Source organism: Lynx rufus, unplaced genomic scaffold, assembly GCF_022079265.1.
Source record: "Lynx rufus isolate CCGP_SWC_20201006 ecotype Redwood Valley unplaced genomic scaffold, mLynRuf1.p SCAF_34, whole genome shotgun sequence".
Lineage (NCBI taxonomy): Eukaryota > Metazoa > Chordata > Mammalia > Carnivora > Felidae > Lynx > Lynx rufus.
This window is the reverse complement of record NW_025814850.1, coordinates 2789071-2808056: the sequence shown is the minus strand read 5'-3', so window position 1 is coordinate 2808056 and position 18986 is coordinate 2789071. Positions and strand designations below refer to the sequence as shown.

Sequence of the window (18986 nt, the reverse complement as noted above, 5' to 3'; positions counted from 1 at the left end):
AGTCAGGGGGAAATATTTTGGACACGTGGGATTGCCCCTGTGCCGAACTTGAGAGTCCTTGTGGTGGGAAGTACCGGGTCTGGGAGAGAATTACTTCACTGCTTAAAGATCTGGTTGACTTTGAGGGGCGCCTGGGTGGCTCAGTCAGTTAAGTGTCCAACTCTTTTTTTTTTTAACTTTTAAAATATTTGTTTATTTTTGAAGGAGAGAGACAGAGCATGAGCGGGGGAGGGGCAGAGAGAGAGGGAGACACAGAATCCGAAGCAGGCTCCAGGCTCTGGGCCGTCAGCACAGAGCCCGACGTGGGGCTCGAACCCACGAGCTGTGACATCATGACCTGAGCTGAAGTCGGACGCCCAACCGACTGAGCCACCCAGGCACCCCAAGTGTCCAACTCTTAATTTTAGCTCAGGTCATGACCCCAGGGTCGTGGGATCAAGTCCTGCATCATGCTCTGGGCTGAACACGGAGCCTGCTTGGGATTCTTTCCCTCTCCATCTCTCTCTGCCCATTCTCCGCTTGCACTACCTTGCTCTCTCTCTCTCTTTCAAAATAAATAAATAAATAAACATAAAAAAAAAAGATCTGGGGTACCCGGGTGGATCAGTCTGTTGGGCATCCGACTTCGGCTCAGGTCATGATCTCACAGCTTGTGAGTTCAAGCCCCGCATCGGGCTCTGTGCTGATGGCTCAGAGCCTGGACCCCGCTTCGGATTCTATGTCTCCCTCTCTCTCTGCCCCTCCCCCGCTCGTGCTCTGTCTCGCTCTCAAAAATAAACATTAAAAAAAATTTTTAAAAAAAGATCTGATTGACTTTGAGCAAGTTACTCAACTTCTCTGAGCCTCAGTTTGCTCATCTGTAAAATGGGCAGGCAAAAGTTACCTGCCTTATAGAGTTGTGAGAATTCCACCCCAGGGGAGACTGAGGTACAGATAAGGCAGGGCTATGACTACATCCCCTGGGGAGGCTGCAGGGAGGTCCCTGGGAAGGCTCAATGCTAGAGAGACCCCCATTGGAGGTGACCACCGCCCCATAGATCCACAGAACCCTCCACTCCTAACCTCACCCCCTCAGACACCCTGTTGGGCATATTCAGACTTGGTCACTCACACACATATCACAAATGCACACATGCCACCCACTCAGCCAGCAGAACGACACCCAAAGAGACTCCCCTGTCGCCTGCATACCCAGTAGTCAGGCTGAGCAGTCAACTCCTAGCCAACACAGGCTTGGGTGCACAGTTCTCAGATGGGGGTGACATCAAGGATGAAAGCTGGACCAGGGACAAAACCCAGCCAGGATACCCCATCCCTGGCCTTGGAACCATCCCTGCGGCCCACCCCCAGGGAGCCTGGGCAGACACTGAAGGCAGCCTCCAACCCCTTCTCTTTCACCCCTGCTCCACCCCCACTCCACCCCACCCCCACCCAGGCCTGCCTGCTCAGGACCATTAACCACCCTCTTCCTCACTGCCTTGAGTGATGGTCCATCTATTATGCATGCTGCCTTCCTGCTCTATTCCATTTCCCGAGTATCCCCCCACCCCCCCCCCCCACAAACCCCTCCACCTCCCCTAAGGGCTTTTAACCAAGTACATTAGGCAGGGCCAGATGCCAGTCTGACAGATGTCTGTAATGCTAGCCTCCGTTTCCCTCCTTCCTCCCTCTGCCCAGCCCAATCTACCTCCCACCACTCCCAGCTGCCAAACTTCCCAGACCGCGGTTGTACCCCTCCTCCGAATCTCTCCTCTACACCTCCTAATTCCGCCAGGCCTTTGCCATCCTGCCCTCCGCCGCCCCCAGTTGGCCTGGCTAACTTTCCGCTTCCAGCTCCTGGAGAGCCAAGCCGTGCTGAATGAATATTCCATCTGGGTAATTATTATTCACATGATATTAATTAATTATTAATTGCAATTAATCTCCTTCATTCCTAACTTTCCTCTGGGAGGCAGGAGGGGCCTGGCAGCTGAAAGGGACAGAGGGCGGGTGGAGCTGGCATTTGTGGGTGAGCTTGGGACCTCCAAGCCTTTTCCCAAGGCCCCACCCTTGGGCGAGGACAGGAAGGAGAATGACAAGCCTATCAGTGCACAGAGGGGAAACTGAGGCAGGATCAAGCACAGAGCTGTTCCAAGAAAGCCCACTGAGGGTGGCTGTGATGAGAAACAGGAGCCCTAATCCTTGATGGAGCTCTTAGCTGCTTCTCCCTGCCCCCTACTGCCTTGCCCAAGCCCAATTTGGTGTAGAACCACTTGCTTTGGCAGGAGAGGAGTGGGGGCTGGTGGAACCCTGACCCAAGGCTGGACTGTACCCTGGGCATTCCAGCGTCCACGGAGGACAGGGGATCCCCATGATGATTGGAGGGGGCCTGGAGTGAGGCAGGTGGGTGCTCCCCACTAGTGGGCTCCAGCACCCATTATACAGAAGGAGAAGCTGCGGGAGCCGGCTTCTTGGGGAGGCGTCCAAACCCTGGCTGCCTGGTGGCCTTCCTTGGGTTCCAGGCCTGCTCCAGACCCCTGGCCTCACACCCAGGGCCACTCACCGGGCCCCCTGGTGGCTCCTGGCGGACCCTGGTGTCCAACTGCTGCTTTCGGACCTCTCCTCCGGAGCTCTCCCCCACCAGACGACTGGGCTCTGTGACCTCAGGGGCTTCCGGACTCCCCAACTGGGGTGAGACCCGCCAGTGCAGAGCTCCGACAGGACCCCGGGTCCCAAGACCTGAGGAGACAAGGCCATAGCTGCAGGCGGATGCCCACTGAGGGGCAGGAGACTTGGGACTGGGGTGAGCACACTTCATCCCCCACTCTGATGTGCCCCTTGGAGCTGGGCGGATCTGGTCCCCTGCAGAGGAAGAGCCTGATGGGGAGGGGGCCAGGAGCTTTCCTCCCGCCCGCCTGTCACGACTGCCCCCCCTCACCCGCAGAGACCTGCAGAGTCCGTTGGCCGGCGGCAGGGGGCTGGCCGCGGTGGGGCGGGCCAGATGGGGACAGGTGGGTGCACGCGCCCTCCGTCCCCCCCTCCCGTCCCCCCCGCTCCCCCCCCCCCCCCGCGATCGGACAGGCTGTCACCCCGAGCACTGCAGGAAAATGTGGCTGCAGCAGAAAGCGCCGCAAACCCGGGGCGGGGGCAGGGAGGGCGCGGGGGCCGGGGCCGGGGGCACTCACCGGGCGGGGGGAGCAGCGGCAGCAGCAGCAGCAGCGCCGCGAACGCCCAGCGCCGCAGCCGCCTCATGGCTCGCTCATAATCCTCCGGCTCCGGGGGCTGCGGCTGCGAGCGGCGCGGCGAGGGCGGGAGGAGGCGCGGGCGGGAGGCGCGGCTGCGGGAGCCGCGGGCGGGGGCGCCGGCCGGGCGGGGGGCGAGGCTGGCGGCGGCGGCGGCGGCGGCGGCGGCGGCGGCGGCTGCGGGGCGGGCGCCCGGCTCAGCTCGCTCCGGCCGCGGCCATCCCGGCTGGGCGGCGGGCCGGGTTAAGAGCCGAGCGGCGAGCACGTGAGCCCAGGGCCCGCCCCCGCCCCCCGGGCTCCCCCGCCCCCGCCCCCCCCTCACCCCAGCCGGCCAGGGCCGGGGCCGCCGCGACGGGAGGACAAAAGAGGCGCCGCCCGGAGACCGGCCCTCCCGCGGCTCCTCGGGGCCCTCGGCAGGTGCACGGCGGGGCGCGCCCGTCGCGGTCTCGCGGCCCCTGCCTTGGCCATCCCTCGCTCCGAGGACCTCTGGGTTTGTAGGGGGGAAGGCGGGAAACAGGGACGCCGGGCTCTGACCCCGAGGCGGCCAGTCTGGGGGACCGCACGGTCGGGGGTCGGGGGCGTGTCTTTCCGGCTCAGGTTCGCCCCTCCGGCGTGGTACCCAGGAAGGGGTTTCCCTGGACCCAGACACGAGGTCCCGGGTCGAAGGCTGTTAGAGCTGGGAAGTTTAGAGGACCAGCGACGGGACCGAAGGGATCTCTCACCCACCTACAGGAGAGCAGGTCACTGCAGAGTCGTCCCACACCCTGGGTCCAGACCCCTTTCCATCCTGCTGACTCCTTTTCCAGGCCAAAGATGCTCCTGCCTCCAGGAGGGCTTTGGGGATTGCAGTCACCAGAGCCACCAGCAAGGGCTGGTCTACTAACTCTGGGCTCCTGAATCCCTCACACAGGATACCCCAATTCTATCCCCTAAATATATAAAATAGCCAGGTCATTTACATGCTGTTAGCATACCTCATTCCTGCCCCTCCCTTGCCAGCCCAAATCTTTGAGGAGAAGACACCTCTGGAAACACCCACCCTCTGTCTTCCACTCTTTGGCCAGACAAGGTTACCCTGTCTGCAAACCTACCTGACCTTCCAACCTTTTCTCCCACTGAGCCCCCTAGTGCTCTTGGGCTGCTGGGTAAGATGGACCCCCACCCATACTGGGGGGCTGGGATCTCTGATTTCAGCTAGGGATCTCAAGAGCCTGAGACCTGAGATGGATGGGGGTGTGGTAGGGCTCGGGCACTGCTGGTGAGGTCCCACCATGACCTTGTGCTCAAGACCAGAGCATCCTCAAACCTACACTGGGAGGCCACAGGTAACTGCAGAGTGGAGTGGAGGCAAGGAATCCCTTCCTGGGTCCTCTGCTTCCCTAGGGACCCAGGGCCTCTGCCTGGGATGGGGGAGCTGTTTCTGGCTCGTGACTGCACACCCCCCCCCCCCCCCGCTCTATTTTAGGCCCAGGAGAGGTGAGAAGGCAATTTCCTGGGAGGTGCTGACATCAATGCTGGGAACGGGGTGACTACCCCCAACAACCACCTGCCACTCCAGACCCAGATACTCGGCAAGGCTGAGCCGATTGGTCCATCACTCTGGAGACATCTTGGAAACCTCTTTCAGGGTGTAGGGGCTCCCAGGAATGAGGACCTACTATGTGATATTCCTTAGGAACTCAGTCAGGAAGGAGAGAGTGTTTTCATTTCACAGGTGGGGAACCCGAGACTCCAAGAAAGAGGTACCCATGTGAGCTTCCCAAAGTCCAAGAGCTGGCAGTGAGTGGCCATTTATCCCACCTTCCACTCTCTGACTCCTCCAGACACCAGTGTTTGTTTTGTCCCACCAGTTCCAGGGCCACAGCAGTGAGCCCCAATCTTGTGTGCCTCCCAGAAGAATAGGTGTGGTTTGTCATTGCACAGTGGAGGGCACTGGGCCTGGGGGAGTCTGGATCCCCTCCCCCAGCATGAACAAGACCACACAGCATGCTCAGTCTGTGGCCTGGGCCTGGTCGAGGCACATTGCTACCATTTTCTGTGGCTCTGGTTCCTTGAGGTTCCTGTTGAGAGTTCTTCCTGGCCCCCAAACTGGCTCTTCTCTGGTGGCATTCTGAGCCAGCTCCCATGGTAGCTCAATTATATGGCCCCATGACCCCCAACAGCACCCTTTTCTCCCTGGGTGGGCCGCTTCAAGCAGGCTCAGCTGGTATCTTGACCCTCCCTTGAGCGCACCTCACTCTCGAGGCTGAGGTCCCGCCTTCCCGCTCCTGTGACTCCTGTGTTGCTTCTGCTACAAGCTTCACACCTCTCCCACACAGGAGCCTGCCTGTTTCTCTCACCCACCTTCTCTCCTGAGGTCAAGAGCTGTGGAGGTAGCATCTCTTCACACCAGGGGCTCCCTGGGAGAATCCTTACCCCAGTACACAGCTATGGAGGGCTACTTTGGTCCCTTCTGCCCATTGCTTGTTTGCTCCAGGAGGAGGACGGGACTCTGGAAATCAGAGACTGGTGGTCACTATTCTGTCTTGATGGCCACCCTCTGGTTCACTCTTGCTGAGGGAGCTGTTAGGCTCTGGTCCCCACCCCCAGCCCTCCTTCAGGAGCCCTTACCACCGAGAGGCCTGGGGCCTCCTTCCCTGAAGTCCTGCCCTCCAGCCAGTTCTTCCCTCAAATTTTCCTGCACAGGGGCCAAGCTGGGCTGATGTGGGGCCAAGATGTAGTCCCAGCAGCTGCAGGTAAGGGAGGGGTGTCTGCTGCCCTTGGCCCCTCTCCTCCCCTCTGCCCAAAAACTCTATCCTGGAAGACATGGTGGGTGGGAATTCCTGCCAACGGAGTCTATCCAGGCCCCATGCCCAGGCTTCGAGGCCTGCCGCAGAGGCCACGCCAGGCGAGGGCAGGGTGGGGCCACGTGAAGAGCAGGACTTAGGGCTTCAGGCAACCAGCTGATGTCCCAGTCCTGGTTAAGGGCTGTGTGACCTTGAGCAGGTCTCCCGGCCTCCCCAAGCCGGTTTCCTCATCTGTGAAATGGGGGTTAGAATGCCCCTTCGCGACAGTGTTGCAGGGGGTAAATGAGTGGCTGCCTTCAAATCCTCAGAGCAGCACCTGGTGTACAGAAATGCTCCCTCGATCTGGGCTCACACCATCCATGTGGCCCTGAAGGTGCCATGGAGAAAAACAGCTTCCTGGCCCTTGTCCTAGACCCAAGGGACTCCTTTGTGGCTTGGGGTCTTGGGGCCCTCTACCCTGCACATGGAGAGACTGCCTGTTGACAGGATGCTGAGGGGTGGGGAGCAGAGAAAACGCCCAGACCATCAGGACCAGAAAGTCCTTCTGCTTCCTCCCAGATCCCAGCCCAGTGCCCTGTCCTTCCCACTGGGATAGAACCACTCTCCTCACCTGATGAGATCTTTCCCGAGGGAAGTCTAGTGCTCCTTCCTCCCTCTCAGTTGTCCTTGAGAACCCTTCCTGCAATCTCAAGCTCAGGGAGGAATTGGAGGAGCCTGGGGTCCCAGGGGCATCCATCCTTTGAGAGGTTTGTAGTGCACAAATGTAGTCATGCTCCCGAGGGCCCAATATGCCGGGGTTGGGGGGTGCGGCATACACCCCACTCCCCTTTCTCCCCCTCACATGGGATTTCTCGGGTTGTGGAGAACCAGCTGTTGGAAAAGTGGGGGCGGGCCTGGGGACAGGGCGTCTCACAGAACCCCTTAGCAGCTTCACCCACAAGTACACACAGGAGATAGGGCCATAGGTCATGAGGTGGGAGATTAGTGAAAATGAGCTCTGTTGAAAGGTCCAAAAGAGAGGCCTCACAGGTACATGTTGCAGAGGGGAGGGGAGGGGAGGATAAAAAGTTAGTTTGTTGAATGTTTATAACATCATAACCAGATTTAATTCTTGTGACTTCCTAGTAAGGCAGAAACTACCATTATCTCTGTTTTTCAGCTTAAGAAAACAGCATCTCAGAAGCCTTGCCCCAGGTCAGAGTTAAGGGAAGGACTGGGAAGTGAACTCAGGCCTGTGTGACTTACACTATAGGATTCTCAGAGTATGGAATCTAGACCTTGAATCATAGGGCATCCTTGCTGTTGTCGAGGGGGATTCCAGGTCAGTGTCAGAGAGCAGCCTCAGGGCCGGAGTGCCCACGGTGGCCAGACAAGGGACCAGCCTGGCTGGTCTGGGGACAGGAGGTGTCAGAGACCAGGGAGATAGGGTGGCTGTAAGGAGAGGATGGGCATCAGGGAGAGTGACCAGGAGGACCTCAGCCTGATGGGAGAAGCTGAGGTAGAGGGCACCAGGAGAGGCGCAGGACAAAGGGGGAAGGGGAGCCGGTCTCGGAAGGAGGAACAAGTCTTTGGGTAAGTAGGTCTGTGGTGGTGGCAAGGACAGAGGGATCTAAGGGAGCCGGTGGCCATCAGGGCATTTTATTATTGGAAAGGACTTTTGAAGGTCATGTCATCTAAGCCCCTCACTGAAAGATGAGGAAACGGAGGCCCAGATTAGTAAAGGGACCCCCCAAAGACACACCGAGTCAGGGTGTGGCTAGATTCCCTGCCTTCCCACCTTGCACAGGTGGAGAGTAGAATTCAGAAAAGGAGTCTGGGTGGAGCTTTCTCCACCCAGGTCACATCTGTGAAGGTGTGCAGAGGTGAGGACAAAGGTCCCCCAGGCCCAGGTTGGGGAAGCAGGGGTGTTAGAGGGCTGGTTAGGGCTCTAGGAGCTGACTCAGGGCAGACATTTGAGGTCTGTGCTGAATGAGGCTGGTACAAGAGGGCAGAGGCTGGGGGAGGGGAGGACCAGGCTAGAGTGGGGTCGAGCAGGGGAGCCAGGTTTCAAGGTGGAAAAGGAGAAAGTGAATCTGCCTTTGAGAATTATCAGGTTATGCGGTGACCTTGGAAAGGACAAGCCCAGTGGAGCACTTCAGGCAGAGCCTCCGCGGGTTTGGAAGGGCAAGAAGGTGCAGACATGGAGGCAGTGGCTGTAGACCGCAGGAAGGAGCTGGAGAACAGTGGGGGGAGCCTGCTGAATCAATGCAAGTGTTTTCCAGGATGGAGTTTTAGGGCAGAGGGAAGAGATGGCAAACCCAAGAAAAGGAATTTGATGAGGCTGGCTGGGTGGACTGGAGAGCAGGGACAGTGACAGGAAGGAAGGACACTGCTTCCTTTGTAGGAGTTGGATGTGGAAAGGGGATCAGGAGCAAGGAGAAGCAATGCCTGTGGAGTCTGAGTCAAGGTCATCTGCGGAGGAGTGGAAGGGGTTTGAATAGTCCCTATGCCAAGGAGCCACTGAGGGCAGCACCCATCTGTCCGGCCTCAGGTCTCCTGGGGCCCCCTTTAGCAGCAGAGCCAAATGAGTGACCAGAGACTGGACAGATGCCGCCTGACCTCCCCTCGGCCCTCAGGGGCTGTGACATACGCTCTCCCACTTGCAGGGGGCTCCTATCTGGCCATCCACTTACTCTGTCCACATCTGCTGGGCTTGAGTCCTGCTTTGGGTCACTGGAGGGCACATCAAGGCCTGACACACTGCATTCCAGCCCTATCCCTTTGCTATTTGTTATTAACAAATTTATTTACAGTTCCTGAACCAAGATTAATTGTGAAATTTAACAGGAATGGCATAAAAAGGCCAAACATGACCTCTATGAGGGTTGTACACACAGTTGCTCTATTTCCAAACTAACAACTCAGGTCCTCACCCACAGCGAGGCCCCCCTTTCTTCCTCCAAAATGAGACACAGAATAGCACCAGGCTTCTTGTAGCTTCAACATTTAAAGAAACAAACACACAGACGCAGAGAAGGGTGAGAAGAACCACAGCACAAAATGTAAAAAAAAAAAAAAAAAAAAAAGTGGCCAAAGAATCAATAGCAAACCCATCTCGTCTCCAGATTAATGGCTTGGCTGAAAGAAATGGGGGGAGGTCCTTGGGGAAGGAGGGAGAGAAGAGGGTGATGCAGAAGTTGGCAGGTGAATCCCGACCCTGGAACAGCAGAAATGGCAGAGGGCAGCCAGGGAAGAGCAGAGGGGTCCCCAGAGGGGGCTCTGGCCATATCCTGGGCTCAGGAGAAAGGTCATTTCAGCGCCAGGCTCCCACCAAATGCAGGGGGGCGAGGGAGCTCTGGAGGTGCTGCAGCCCAGCCCCTCCTCTGCTTCGTATGTTCCTGAGGATCTGTGTGCACGAGCGTGGGGGGCTGGGGGAGGGGACAAACAGGCATTTCAGAAAGCAGGAGAGCCACATGCTCCTGGGAAAGGAGGCTGGGGTGGGGGTGGGGAACACCAAAACTCGGCTCTGCAAGAGGCAAGTGCCTTCAGAGGGACAGGAAGCCAGGCCAGGGCTCCTGCCGTTCTAGATGCTTTGTGGTCCCTCCCTATGCCAACCTTGCCTCTGCCTCCTGGTGTGGGCAGCTGGCAGGGATGAGCAAGCCCATCAGATTGCTGCCTGGTCAGGGAGCTGGCTGGAGGAAGGGGTAGAGGGCAGCCCCCAGCCCAGACTCTCTTGGTCCTAACCTAAGACCCGGTGAGTGGGAGGACTGGCTCTGTCGAGCCTACAGAGCTTGGCCATGACAACTGCTGTTCTCTTGGACTTCAAAGGCCAGGCCAGCGGCTCTTCTGGCTCTGGTGGGGAGGCCCTGAGGTGCTGTCCTCCCTGTGCTTGGTCTGGCCCCTGCTGGCTGTGCAGCACTCAGCAGAGTATAACTTCTGTGTATCTGGCCCTCAAGTAGAGAGCTACTGCGTGCCCCAGGAGACTCATGGTATCAGTTCTCTGCTGGCACTGGGCTAGGGCTGAGACAGGGAGGCTGGGAGGCCCAGAACCATTGGGAGCAGCTGGCTCCCCCGCTGGTTGAGAGCAGGGGACAGAGGTAGACGGGCTCTCTGTGGGTCTTCCTGAAGGCTGCACGTCAGCTGCTGAGTGCAGGTGGGCTGACAGCTGGCCTGGAGCCACAGGGCAGCTAGGGAGCTGGTCAGCCAGGGCCAGGGGCGGCACACTCAGAATCCTCAGATCCCAGGGGGCTGTCCTCCCCTGGCCAAGGGGGCTGTGTGGCCCAGCACTCCGCGGGCCCATCTGTGGGGAGGGGGAGGCAGGTCTGTGGGTGGCACCAGGGGAGGAGAGGGGCCAGAGGCCTGTGCTCACAATCAGGAGGGGGAAGGAAGAGGGGGTGCCCGCCACTGGCTGTCCTGGCGCCACAAGGGCTGGTGGCTCTTGGAACAAAGAATGAGGCCTGTGGCCGGGAGACCCCTGACCTCTTTTCAGGATTGCCACTGGGGAGCCGAATCTTCCGCTTGTGGCCAAAAAGTGCGACATCCGAGCCAGAGAGTTCTGTAGAACCAGAGCTTGTCAAGAGGCTCTGGTGTGCAGGGCTCCTGGACACTGGTGTCTCTGGGGGGTCTGCAATGACATCAACTGACCCTCCCAGCTCCTGGCAGCTTGCTACTGGTCCCAGCATCTCACCAGCCCCCACAGGTTCATCGGTTGCCTTCATGCTGCCCACCGTCCCATCCTGCTCTGGAGTGCCTGGGGCCTGATGCTCGTCTTCCTCTTTCATCCTGGGAGATGCTGCCCTGGGATGGCAGGGCTGGCTAGGAGGCGGAGTCTCAGGACACAGCAGGTCACGATCTGAACACGGGGAGCCTGGCTGCCTGCGGGACAGAAACACTGGGCCTCAGGGCTCAACTCCAGAGCAGGTGGCAAGTTGGGATCTTTCTGGGTCAGGGCTGAGGGCAGGGTGTGGGTGGGGCATGCATGGCACTACCCTTCTCAGTTTTGGCATGAAGAGAGCGGCCCGCTCTGGGGCTCTGTGAGAGGCTTGCTCTCGGGCTGCCCCTGCAGTAGCGGCCAGTGCTGTCTGTGTCTCTTTTGGCTCTGTGGCCTGTGGTCAGGGCTGGCCAGAGGAACAGGTTAGAGGCTGTTCCATTTAATAATTCCACAGCAGAGGCTGTGCCCTTTGGCGGCTGGAGAATGCAGCACAGAGCCTGGCTCTCCAAGCTGAGCCCGGGGAGGTGAAGACTTGGGTCAAGAGGAAAGAAGCCACAGCAAGCTGGTGGCAGCAGAGAAAGCTGGGCTGGAGATCCCCCTGCAATCCTTTCTGGGGGTAACTTACAGAGAGGCTGAAAGATACTGCATCTTACCTGTCTGGGAGGAACCCAGGAATCCCCCTCGCTACTTTTAGAAGGCCACACAGGGACATCAGCAGGCACATGCCAGGAGCAGCCACTGCTGAGCTGCCCTCCCTACCCACACAACCATGGCGATGGCTATGCATCAGGATGGGAGCCATGTGCTGATCTGGCCCAGTCCCCATCAGCTGAAGCCACAAATGGAGGGCTTCCAACCGCCACCAATCCCTGGTCCTGTTTGGCTCCTTCCCCTCTGGAGTGGGCAGCAGCAGGACGGTGAGGACACGGCAGTGCCCACCATGCCAGCAGGGCCGCTCATGGTGCTCACCTGGGGAGGCTGGCCTGCGAGGGGGTGTCAGCAAAGCTGTGGCCGAGCTGGGCAATGACCCGATCGACTTCTGCATACGGGTGGGCTTCTAGGGCAAAGCCCCGGTGCTGGGCGCTCTGGAGATGCTGCCCGGGGTGAGAGGGGCACAGGGCATTAGTCAAGGCCAGGGTGAGATGCGAGTGGGGTGGAGGCGGGTAGGAAAAGCGCGGTCAGAGCAGCCTGGGAGCAGCTGCTTGGCAGGGAAGGCTCACCGCGTGGAGCTCTTCAAAGGCCTCTTGACAGCACTCACAGAAGCCCTTCCTTCTCCTGGGTGGGGTGCGGGTGGCCAATCGCCGGCTTGGCTCTCGGTCCTTGGGTTCTCTGGAGGAAAGCATTGGGTGGGGGTGGGGGAAAGCAGTCACTGTTGGGGCCCTCGGAGGGAAGGACCAGAACAGTCAGGCAGACCTGCCTACACTTGGCACGTCCCATCCAGGCAACTGAGGAAGGCGAGGCCTCTCAGAGGGGACCCTATCCGGTCCCTGCCCACACATCTCAAACCATAGGTGAGGGCGTGTGCCAGGGGCAGCAAAAAGGCCTCCTAGGGCAGTTCCAGCCTGACACTCAAACCCACGCTCATCTGACCTGCAGAATCAAAGGGCCTCAGTGGTAGTGAGGGCACCATACTGCCCCCAACCTCCTCCACCCCGAATGTCCCCTTTCCCTGCTTCAGGTGGCTTCCTCCCTCACGCTGGCTTGTTCCTTGCATGGATGCCACCTTCGTTGAGGACTTTCCAATCTCTTTCTCAAACGTGTCTTCTCGTCTGAATTTCAGGCCCATCTTTCTAGTGGCTGCTTGGCTGTATGAGCAAGCTCAACCAAGTCCAAAACAGCCCTCTCTGACGACTTTCTAAGCATGATGCAAAATGTAGAAAACATGGGAAAAAGCTGATAAATTCAACTACATGCAATCTAAAAAAATGTTTGCATGGCAGAAAATGTAAATAAAAGATAAATCACAAACTGGGGGAGGGGAAGGTGTATTTATAACTAATAGGGCTCATTTCCCTAATACATGAAGGGCTCTTTACAAATCAATAAGAAAAGTGATCAATAACCGAAAAGAAAAATGGGCAAAAGATAAAAAGAAGATTCATATGAAAAGAGTCAAACGATCAAACATATGAACCTACTTAACCTCATTCATAATGAGAAAAATGAAAATGAAAATTACACTAAGATACAGTTTTTAAACTATCAGACTGGCAGAGGTCAGGACATCGGACAGCTCACTGTACCAGCCAAGGCAAGAGGGGAGATGGGCTCAGGGCCAGGGCATGAGAGCACACACTGGCATCACCCCCACGAAGAGCAATTTGGCTGCATTTATCAACATTATAAATGCAGGTACCCTTTGACCCAGCACCTCCGCTTTTAGGAATTTATTCTACAAATTCACTCTGCGTAAGACTATTCACTATAGCATTATTTATAATAGCAAAAGCCTGGAAATAATCTAAGCATCCATCAGTAAGAGACTGGTTAAATAAAATACTGTAAGACCACACAATGGAAGACACTGAAGCCACAGAAGAGAATGAGGATGCTTTCTAGGGACCAATTGGAAATTAATCTAGAGTACATCGGTGGGGGGGCGCCTGGGTGGCTCAGTTGGTTGAGCCTCCGACTTCAGCTCAGGTCATGATCTCACGGTTCCTGAAGTTCAAGTCCCACATTGGGCTCACTGCTATCAGCGCAGCAGAGTTGGTTTCAGATCCTCTGTCCCCCTGACTCTCTCAAAAATAAATAAATCATTGGGATGCTTGGGTGGCTCAGTCGGTTAAGTGTCAGACTTCAGGTTAGGTCATGATCTTGTGCTCCGTGAGTTCGAGCCCTGCATCAGGCTCTGTGCTGACAGCTCAGGGCCTGAGGCCTGCTACAGATTGTCTCCCTCTCTCTCTGTCCCTCCCCCACTCATGCTCTGTCTCTCTCTGTGTCTTGAAAATGAATAAACGTTACAAAATATATATTAAAAAAAATCATTAAAAAATGAGGATGCTTTCTAGGGACCAATAGGAAATTAAGCTAGAGTACATCAGTGGGGGGCGCCTGGGTGGCTCAGTTGGTTAAGCATCCGACTTTGGCTCAGGTCACGATCTCATGGTTTGTGAGTTCGAGCTCCATGTCGGGCTCTGTGCTGACAACTCAGAGCATGGAGCCTGTTTCAGATTCTGTGTCTCCCTCTCTCTCTGCCCTTTCCCCACTCACGATCTGTGTCTGTCTCAAAAATAAATAAACATTAAAAAAAAAAAAAAAAGAATACATCAAGTGGAAAAAGCTAGAAATAGCCCAATGTTATGCTACTCTTTATATAAGAGAAAAGGATGCATAAACTACGCCTGGACACAGACCCACACTATGGAGATTAGAGGGCAGGTGTGGAATACAGACTTTTCATTTTAAACCCTCTGTAACTTCTGAATTTGGAACTAAAATACAATAATTTAAAAATGAAAAATATTAAACATTTCCTCCCACAGATTTTCTCCAGCTCGCCCCTTCTGCCCCCGCCCCTGGGCCACTCTCTCCCTGTAGTCCTCCCTGCTGCACTCTGCTCAGTGAAGGTTCACATTCTCACACATCTGCGGAGGAAGAACACCCACAGCCTATGAACCACTCTGGGCCACACAATGCGGTAGGTCCCCAGATTCCTTGCCCCTTAGTTATTCCTGATGTTTAGCCCCAAAGGCCTCCAGCTCTGATGTGCATAAAAATCACCTGGGAACTCACAGGAATGCAGTTTTGGGGGATTCATCATCAGAGACTGTGATTCTGTAGGTGTGGAGTATGAGAACCTGCCTTTTTAATGGGACCCCAGGGGACTCTGATAAAGATGGTCTGTAGACCTTTTAGAAACCAGTCTACTGCCCTCTGGACACAAGTCAAATTCTTCAGTAGGGACGGAAAGCACCAAGTAAAACGGATGAAGACTCCTAGGGTCTGGGCTAAGTTCCCAGAATAGACTTTGCCTAAGGAGCGAACACATGGCCATTCCCAAATCAGACCAGCAGGCTCTGGAGGGGAAGGACCTTGCCTGCAACCAGCCCTTGGTACTCAGACCAGAAAGACCCACCTGGTATGATGCGAGCTGCCCAGGGTCATCGGGGCTTCAAAAGGGCTTGCATCTTTGGGTCCCAGAAAAGAAATTTCAGGAAAGGATTTAAACTGATGGTGGAAAGGACGAAACTTCCTGAAACACAGAAAACTTCCATTTTGACTACAGTGGGGCAAGGATAGGATGAGGAAAGCGGCCAGTCCCAACCCCCTAGAATTCCAATCCTGATAAAATGGCCACTCCCCTGCACAGGGTTTTCGGTTCTAGAACCAAACCCTCACCAGCCTTCCTGGTTAGATGAATATTTATGCTCTCCCGGTCTACTCATCAAAGCCCAGTTTACCTCGCTGCCTCATCTGAGCTAACGGGAACAAGTGGTTCTTAGCCCATTTTTACAGAAGAGGAAACGGAGCCCAAAAGGTTCTGTGACTTGCCCAAGGGCTCACGACTGGTGAGTGGTCAAGACCAGGCAACAGGGCATGTCTCCCAACTAGTGATCTATCTCTCTACTTTGCTTCCTGACCCTGAACCACCTTTAAGGGGGCGCCTGGCTGGCTCAGTCAGTGGCGCATGCGACTCTTGATCTTGGGGTTGGGAGTTTGAGCCCCACATTGGGTGTGGAGATTATTTAAAAATAAAGTATTTAAAAAATAAATAAAACAAACCATGTTTGAGGACTCTAGCCTGACAGACCTAAATGGAGGAAGGTTTAAACCAGAACAGTGATTTTCCTATTCCAAGAAGAGGAACATTTTTGCTCTGGGCTGCTCCTTTGTACCACCCGACTGGAGGTATTCTGAATGGAAAAGAGAAGCACAGTGAAGGTTCTGGGTAGTCAGATCTATACTAAGTTGTTTTGGTGGTTTGCCTAAAGTTGCTCATGTTCCAGAAACTTTCAGAACCAGATCTGGGGATCTGTGGATACTCAGCAAAGCCTGCTCATAGAACTTGCAGGCTTGGAAACCATGTTTGGTTGAAACAGTGGGCACTCCAGGAGAGAGTGCAGGCCATGGGTTCCCCAGGCGGGGCATGGTGGGAGCCCTGTGGCCCACAGGGTCTTCTTGGATCCTTAAGAAGGAGGAGGTGCACTTCACCACCCCAGTACCCCTCTTTCTTCCTCCTCAATGTTTTGTTTCTGCTTAGAAGGTTGCAAAGTTGAGGTGGGTGAAGCTACAAGGCTTCAGAAGAGCGCATAAACAGAACCACAAGAAACCTCATCTCCAATCCTGCCCGTGATGCCAGGGGCACACAAACACGTGGACACCATTCCAGTAAGTGATGTCGCCTGTGCCATGTGCAGTGAGACGCTGAGGCACTGGTGGCGTCTCTTATGCCGCTGTGTATGAGTCATCGCTACTTGTATTTAACTGGTAGTGAAGGGGCTGAGTTTGGGAAGTACCCCCCGCCCGCAACTGGAACTGAAGGAGAGAGCATCTCATTACCTTTCTGTGTTCCCTCCACTAATTTTTGGGTCACCAAAGCCAATTCTGTACTGTGGTCAGGTACTGAGAAGGAAATCTAGGTCCAGCTGGAGGGTAGGCAGGCATGCCAGGCTCCCAGCACCAGGTCTTTTAGCTGCCCTGCCTGAGGCTTAGGGACCCAGAAAGCTCTGGTCCTGGGAGTCTCTGCTAGGTTCACATGAGCTTTTTCTTTAAAAATAAAAAAAACAAAAAAATCTTTAGGGGCACCTGGGTGGCTCAGTTGGGTAAGTGTCCGACTTCGACTCAGGTCATGATCCTATGGTTCGTGGGTTCAAGGCTCAAATTGGGCTTTGTGCTGACAGCTCAGAGCTTGGAGCCTGCTTTGGATTCTGTGTCTCCCTCTCCCTAAGAAAAACCTCTGAGATAATTATAGATTCGCAGGTTTTTGATCTAGTGCTTATCGAAGAGTCAGTAATAACCAAGGTGACTAACAGCTCATAGATTATAACCAATGTGACCCTCCTGCTCTAGGTAAGAAGGGGCCATACTGGTGGACATTTAGGGCTGAGTGAAAAGGACACCAGGCAGGACATCTGGATTCTGGCCTTGGGCTAAGATTCATTGGTAAAATGGCCGTATACAAGTCCCTTAATTTCTCTGACCTTGATTTCCCCACTAGGAAAAGGGTAGAGTCTCCTCATGCCAGTCTTTCTCCTCATGAGAGAGCAGGTGTCAGAAAAGGGTTTTGCACAGCCAACCAGAAAGGCTTCCAGTACAGGGTGGTTTGACAAGGGAGTCTCCAACACCACCCCAAGAGCCCTGGCTTTGGTCACGAGGACCATACTGGCACTGTCCTGGGCCAGCAACAATTCGGTATTAAGCATCAGTGTGTGCCCACAGGGAAACGAGGAGCAGTAATGAGCCTGGATGGGACATCATGTGCTCATAAAAGCAGAGCATTAGAAAGAGGTAATTCACACACAGGGTCACTAACCTCTGACTCATGACCAAGAGGAGTGCCACCTGTGCAATGCCACCTTCAGAGGCTCCTCCTGGTCTGTGGGAGACTTCTCCATGACAGGGGGAGAAAGCGGTTTCTGGGGAAGACGAAGGTGCAGGGCTGAGGGGCTCCATGACCCCCACGTCAGCTTGGGGCCCCTGAGCACCTCTCCTCTGTGCGGGCCTGGTGGGTCTGAGGGGAGGGAAAGGGGAGAGGCCCCCCCACCCCCCGGCCAACCACCACTACTTGCCTGCTCTCATCTTCAATTTTGAGGAATGGTGCCTTCAGTCTGGCCACTGGAAAGAAAAAGCACACACGTCAGCCATCTGTGGGCTCCGATGCAGGGCCCACACCACACACACACAGGAAACGCTAGAGAGGTAAGGCTCTGCCAAGGTTTAAGAGTTGCTCAGAGCAGGAGCCTACGCCACCCCGAGGCACACCTTTCCATTTGGCTGAGGCAGGACACCCATTCCCATCTCCTCCGGCCTCTACCCTGGGAGAGAGAATTCCCCCACTGGGGAGAGGCCGCAGGGTGCCCCGAGCCCCAAAGCAGGGTACAGGACCCTCCTGTGTGTGGATTCTGGAGGCTGTGAGCCGCAGGTCAGAAACCTGGCTGCGGGGCAGAACCCAGCCCCAGCTGGTTTCTGCTTAAAGCCCTGGGTCCTTCCCTGACCTTTCCTCTTGGGAGTCTCAGAATCCTGAGGGGCCCAAGAACACTCCCAGGCAGAACACTCCCGGAGGATCCTGGGTTTTCTGGGGGAAAGCAGGGAGGAAGAGAGCTAAAGAGTGTTTAGGGATCACAGCAGAGGGCAGTAAAAAAAAACGTATCAAGGGTAAAATCTCGTTCCTGAATGAACAGGGCAAAGGGGTGCTGGGAAGACAAATTTGCTCAGTTAATCAGGAGATTCATCCTCTACTAGCTAATTATTCACACAGTTTCTAAAACCTCTTAGGTATTAAGAACCACCTCTACTTCCCACAGTGACCAAAGCCCTGTCAGAGATAACAGCCCCAGACCCCATCCAGAGGCTGGCGCCTCCCAGCTCGCAGACCCCCCCCCAGGCTCCACCAGCGCCCAAGCAAAAAGCAGCCTCACTCCTCACATGGCAGCAGCTCCCATTAATTACTTTTTGGGGGCGATTTCTTGTCTTTCTAATTAACTCAGACAGTGATTAAAATCAATTCCCCCACAGATTTCCTTGAATTTTGAACATGAGAGGTGCCAAGTGACTTTTCTTAGCTCCTGCTTGTGCACGAATAAATGCCACTTAAAGAGCATCTTTGGGAGAAACATCCAGGGGGAGAAACTCTCTTGCGGTCCAAGAGGGGCTGGGAGCCGGGCTGTCAATCTGCCTGTTTGTCAATTTCAGGGAGTTTGGCATTTGGGAAAGTGGTAGGCAGCTGTCAAACTGCCCACCCCAAACTGCTCTTGAATCAGAAGGAAAAGGAAGCCGAACTTCAGTTAATGCCCAGAACGGGCAGGGGATGTAGGAGCCAGAGCGGCCGCGTGGGGTCTTGGCGCCAAGGAAAAGCCCCGGCTGGGCAGCCCTGGACTTGCTCATGGGTACCCCTCTCTTGCCCTCCTGTCTGCAAAGCTCAGGCCCTGGAAACACAACAGAGCAACACAACCTGGACTCGCTTCCTGCCGCAGAAAAGTGAGCAGATGCTGCCACAGAGGGAGCCGTGGGGAAGCGTTTAGGAGGGAGGGACTGCAATTAGATGAGGAAAGCTACCACACTGACCTTTCCGCGTTCTTGACTCTGCTGGACGCGTTCCCTAAATGGAAAGGGAAAATAGGTTAAGGA

General features: G+C 55.6%; 1 protein-coding gene across 1 annotated transcript in view; it reads right to left on the bottom strand.

The window, feature by feature from the left end:
- Positions 1-9080: 9080 nt before the first annotated feature.
- Positions 9081-18986, bottom strand: part of DBF4B (DBF4 zinc finger B) — a 32964-nt gene continuing 23058 nt past the window's right edge. Inside the window, exons 8-13 of the mRNA XM_047093251.1 lie at positions 18924-18957; positions 17425-17474; positions 14776-14888; positions 11918-12026; positions 11667-11791; positions 9081-10861 (exon numbers count right to left, since the gene is read on the bottom strand). Coding sequence (XP_046949207.1) covers positions 10186-10861; positions 11667-11791; positions 11918-12026; positions 14776-14888; positions 17425-17474; positions 18924-18957 — 1107 coding nt within the window. The 3' untranslated portion in view covers positions 9081-10185. The remainder of the gene's footprint in view (positions 10862-11666; positions 11792-11917; positions 12027-14775; positions 14889-17424; positions 17475-18923; positions 18958-18986) is intronic.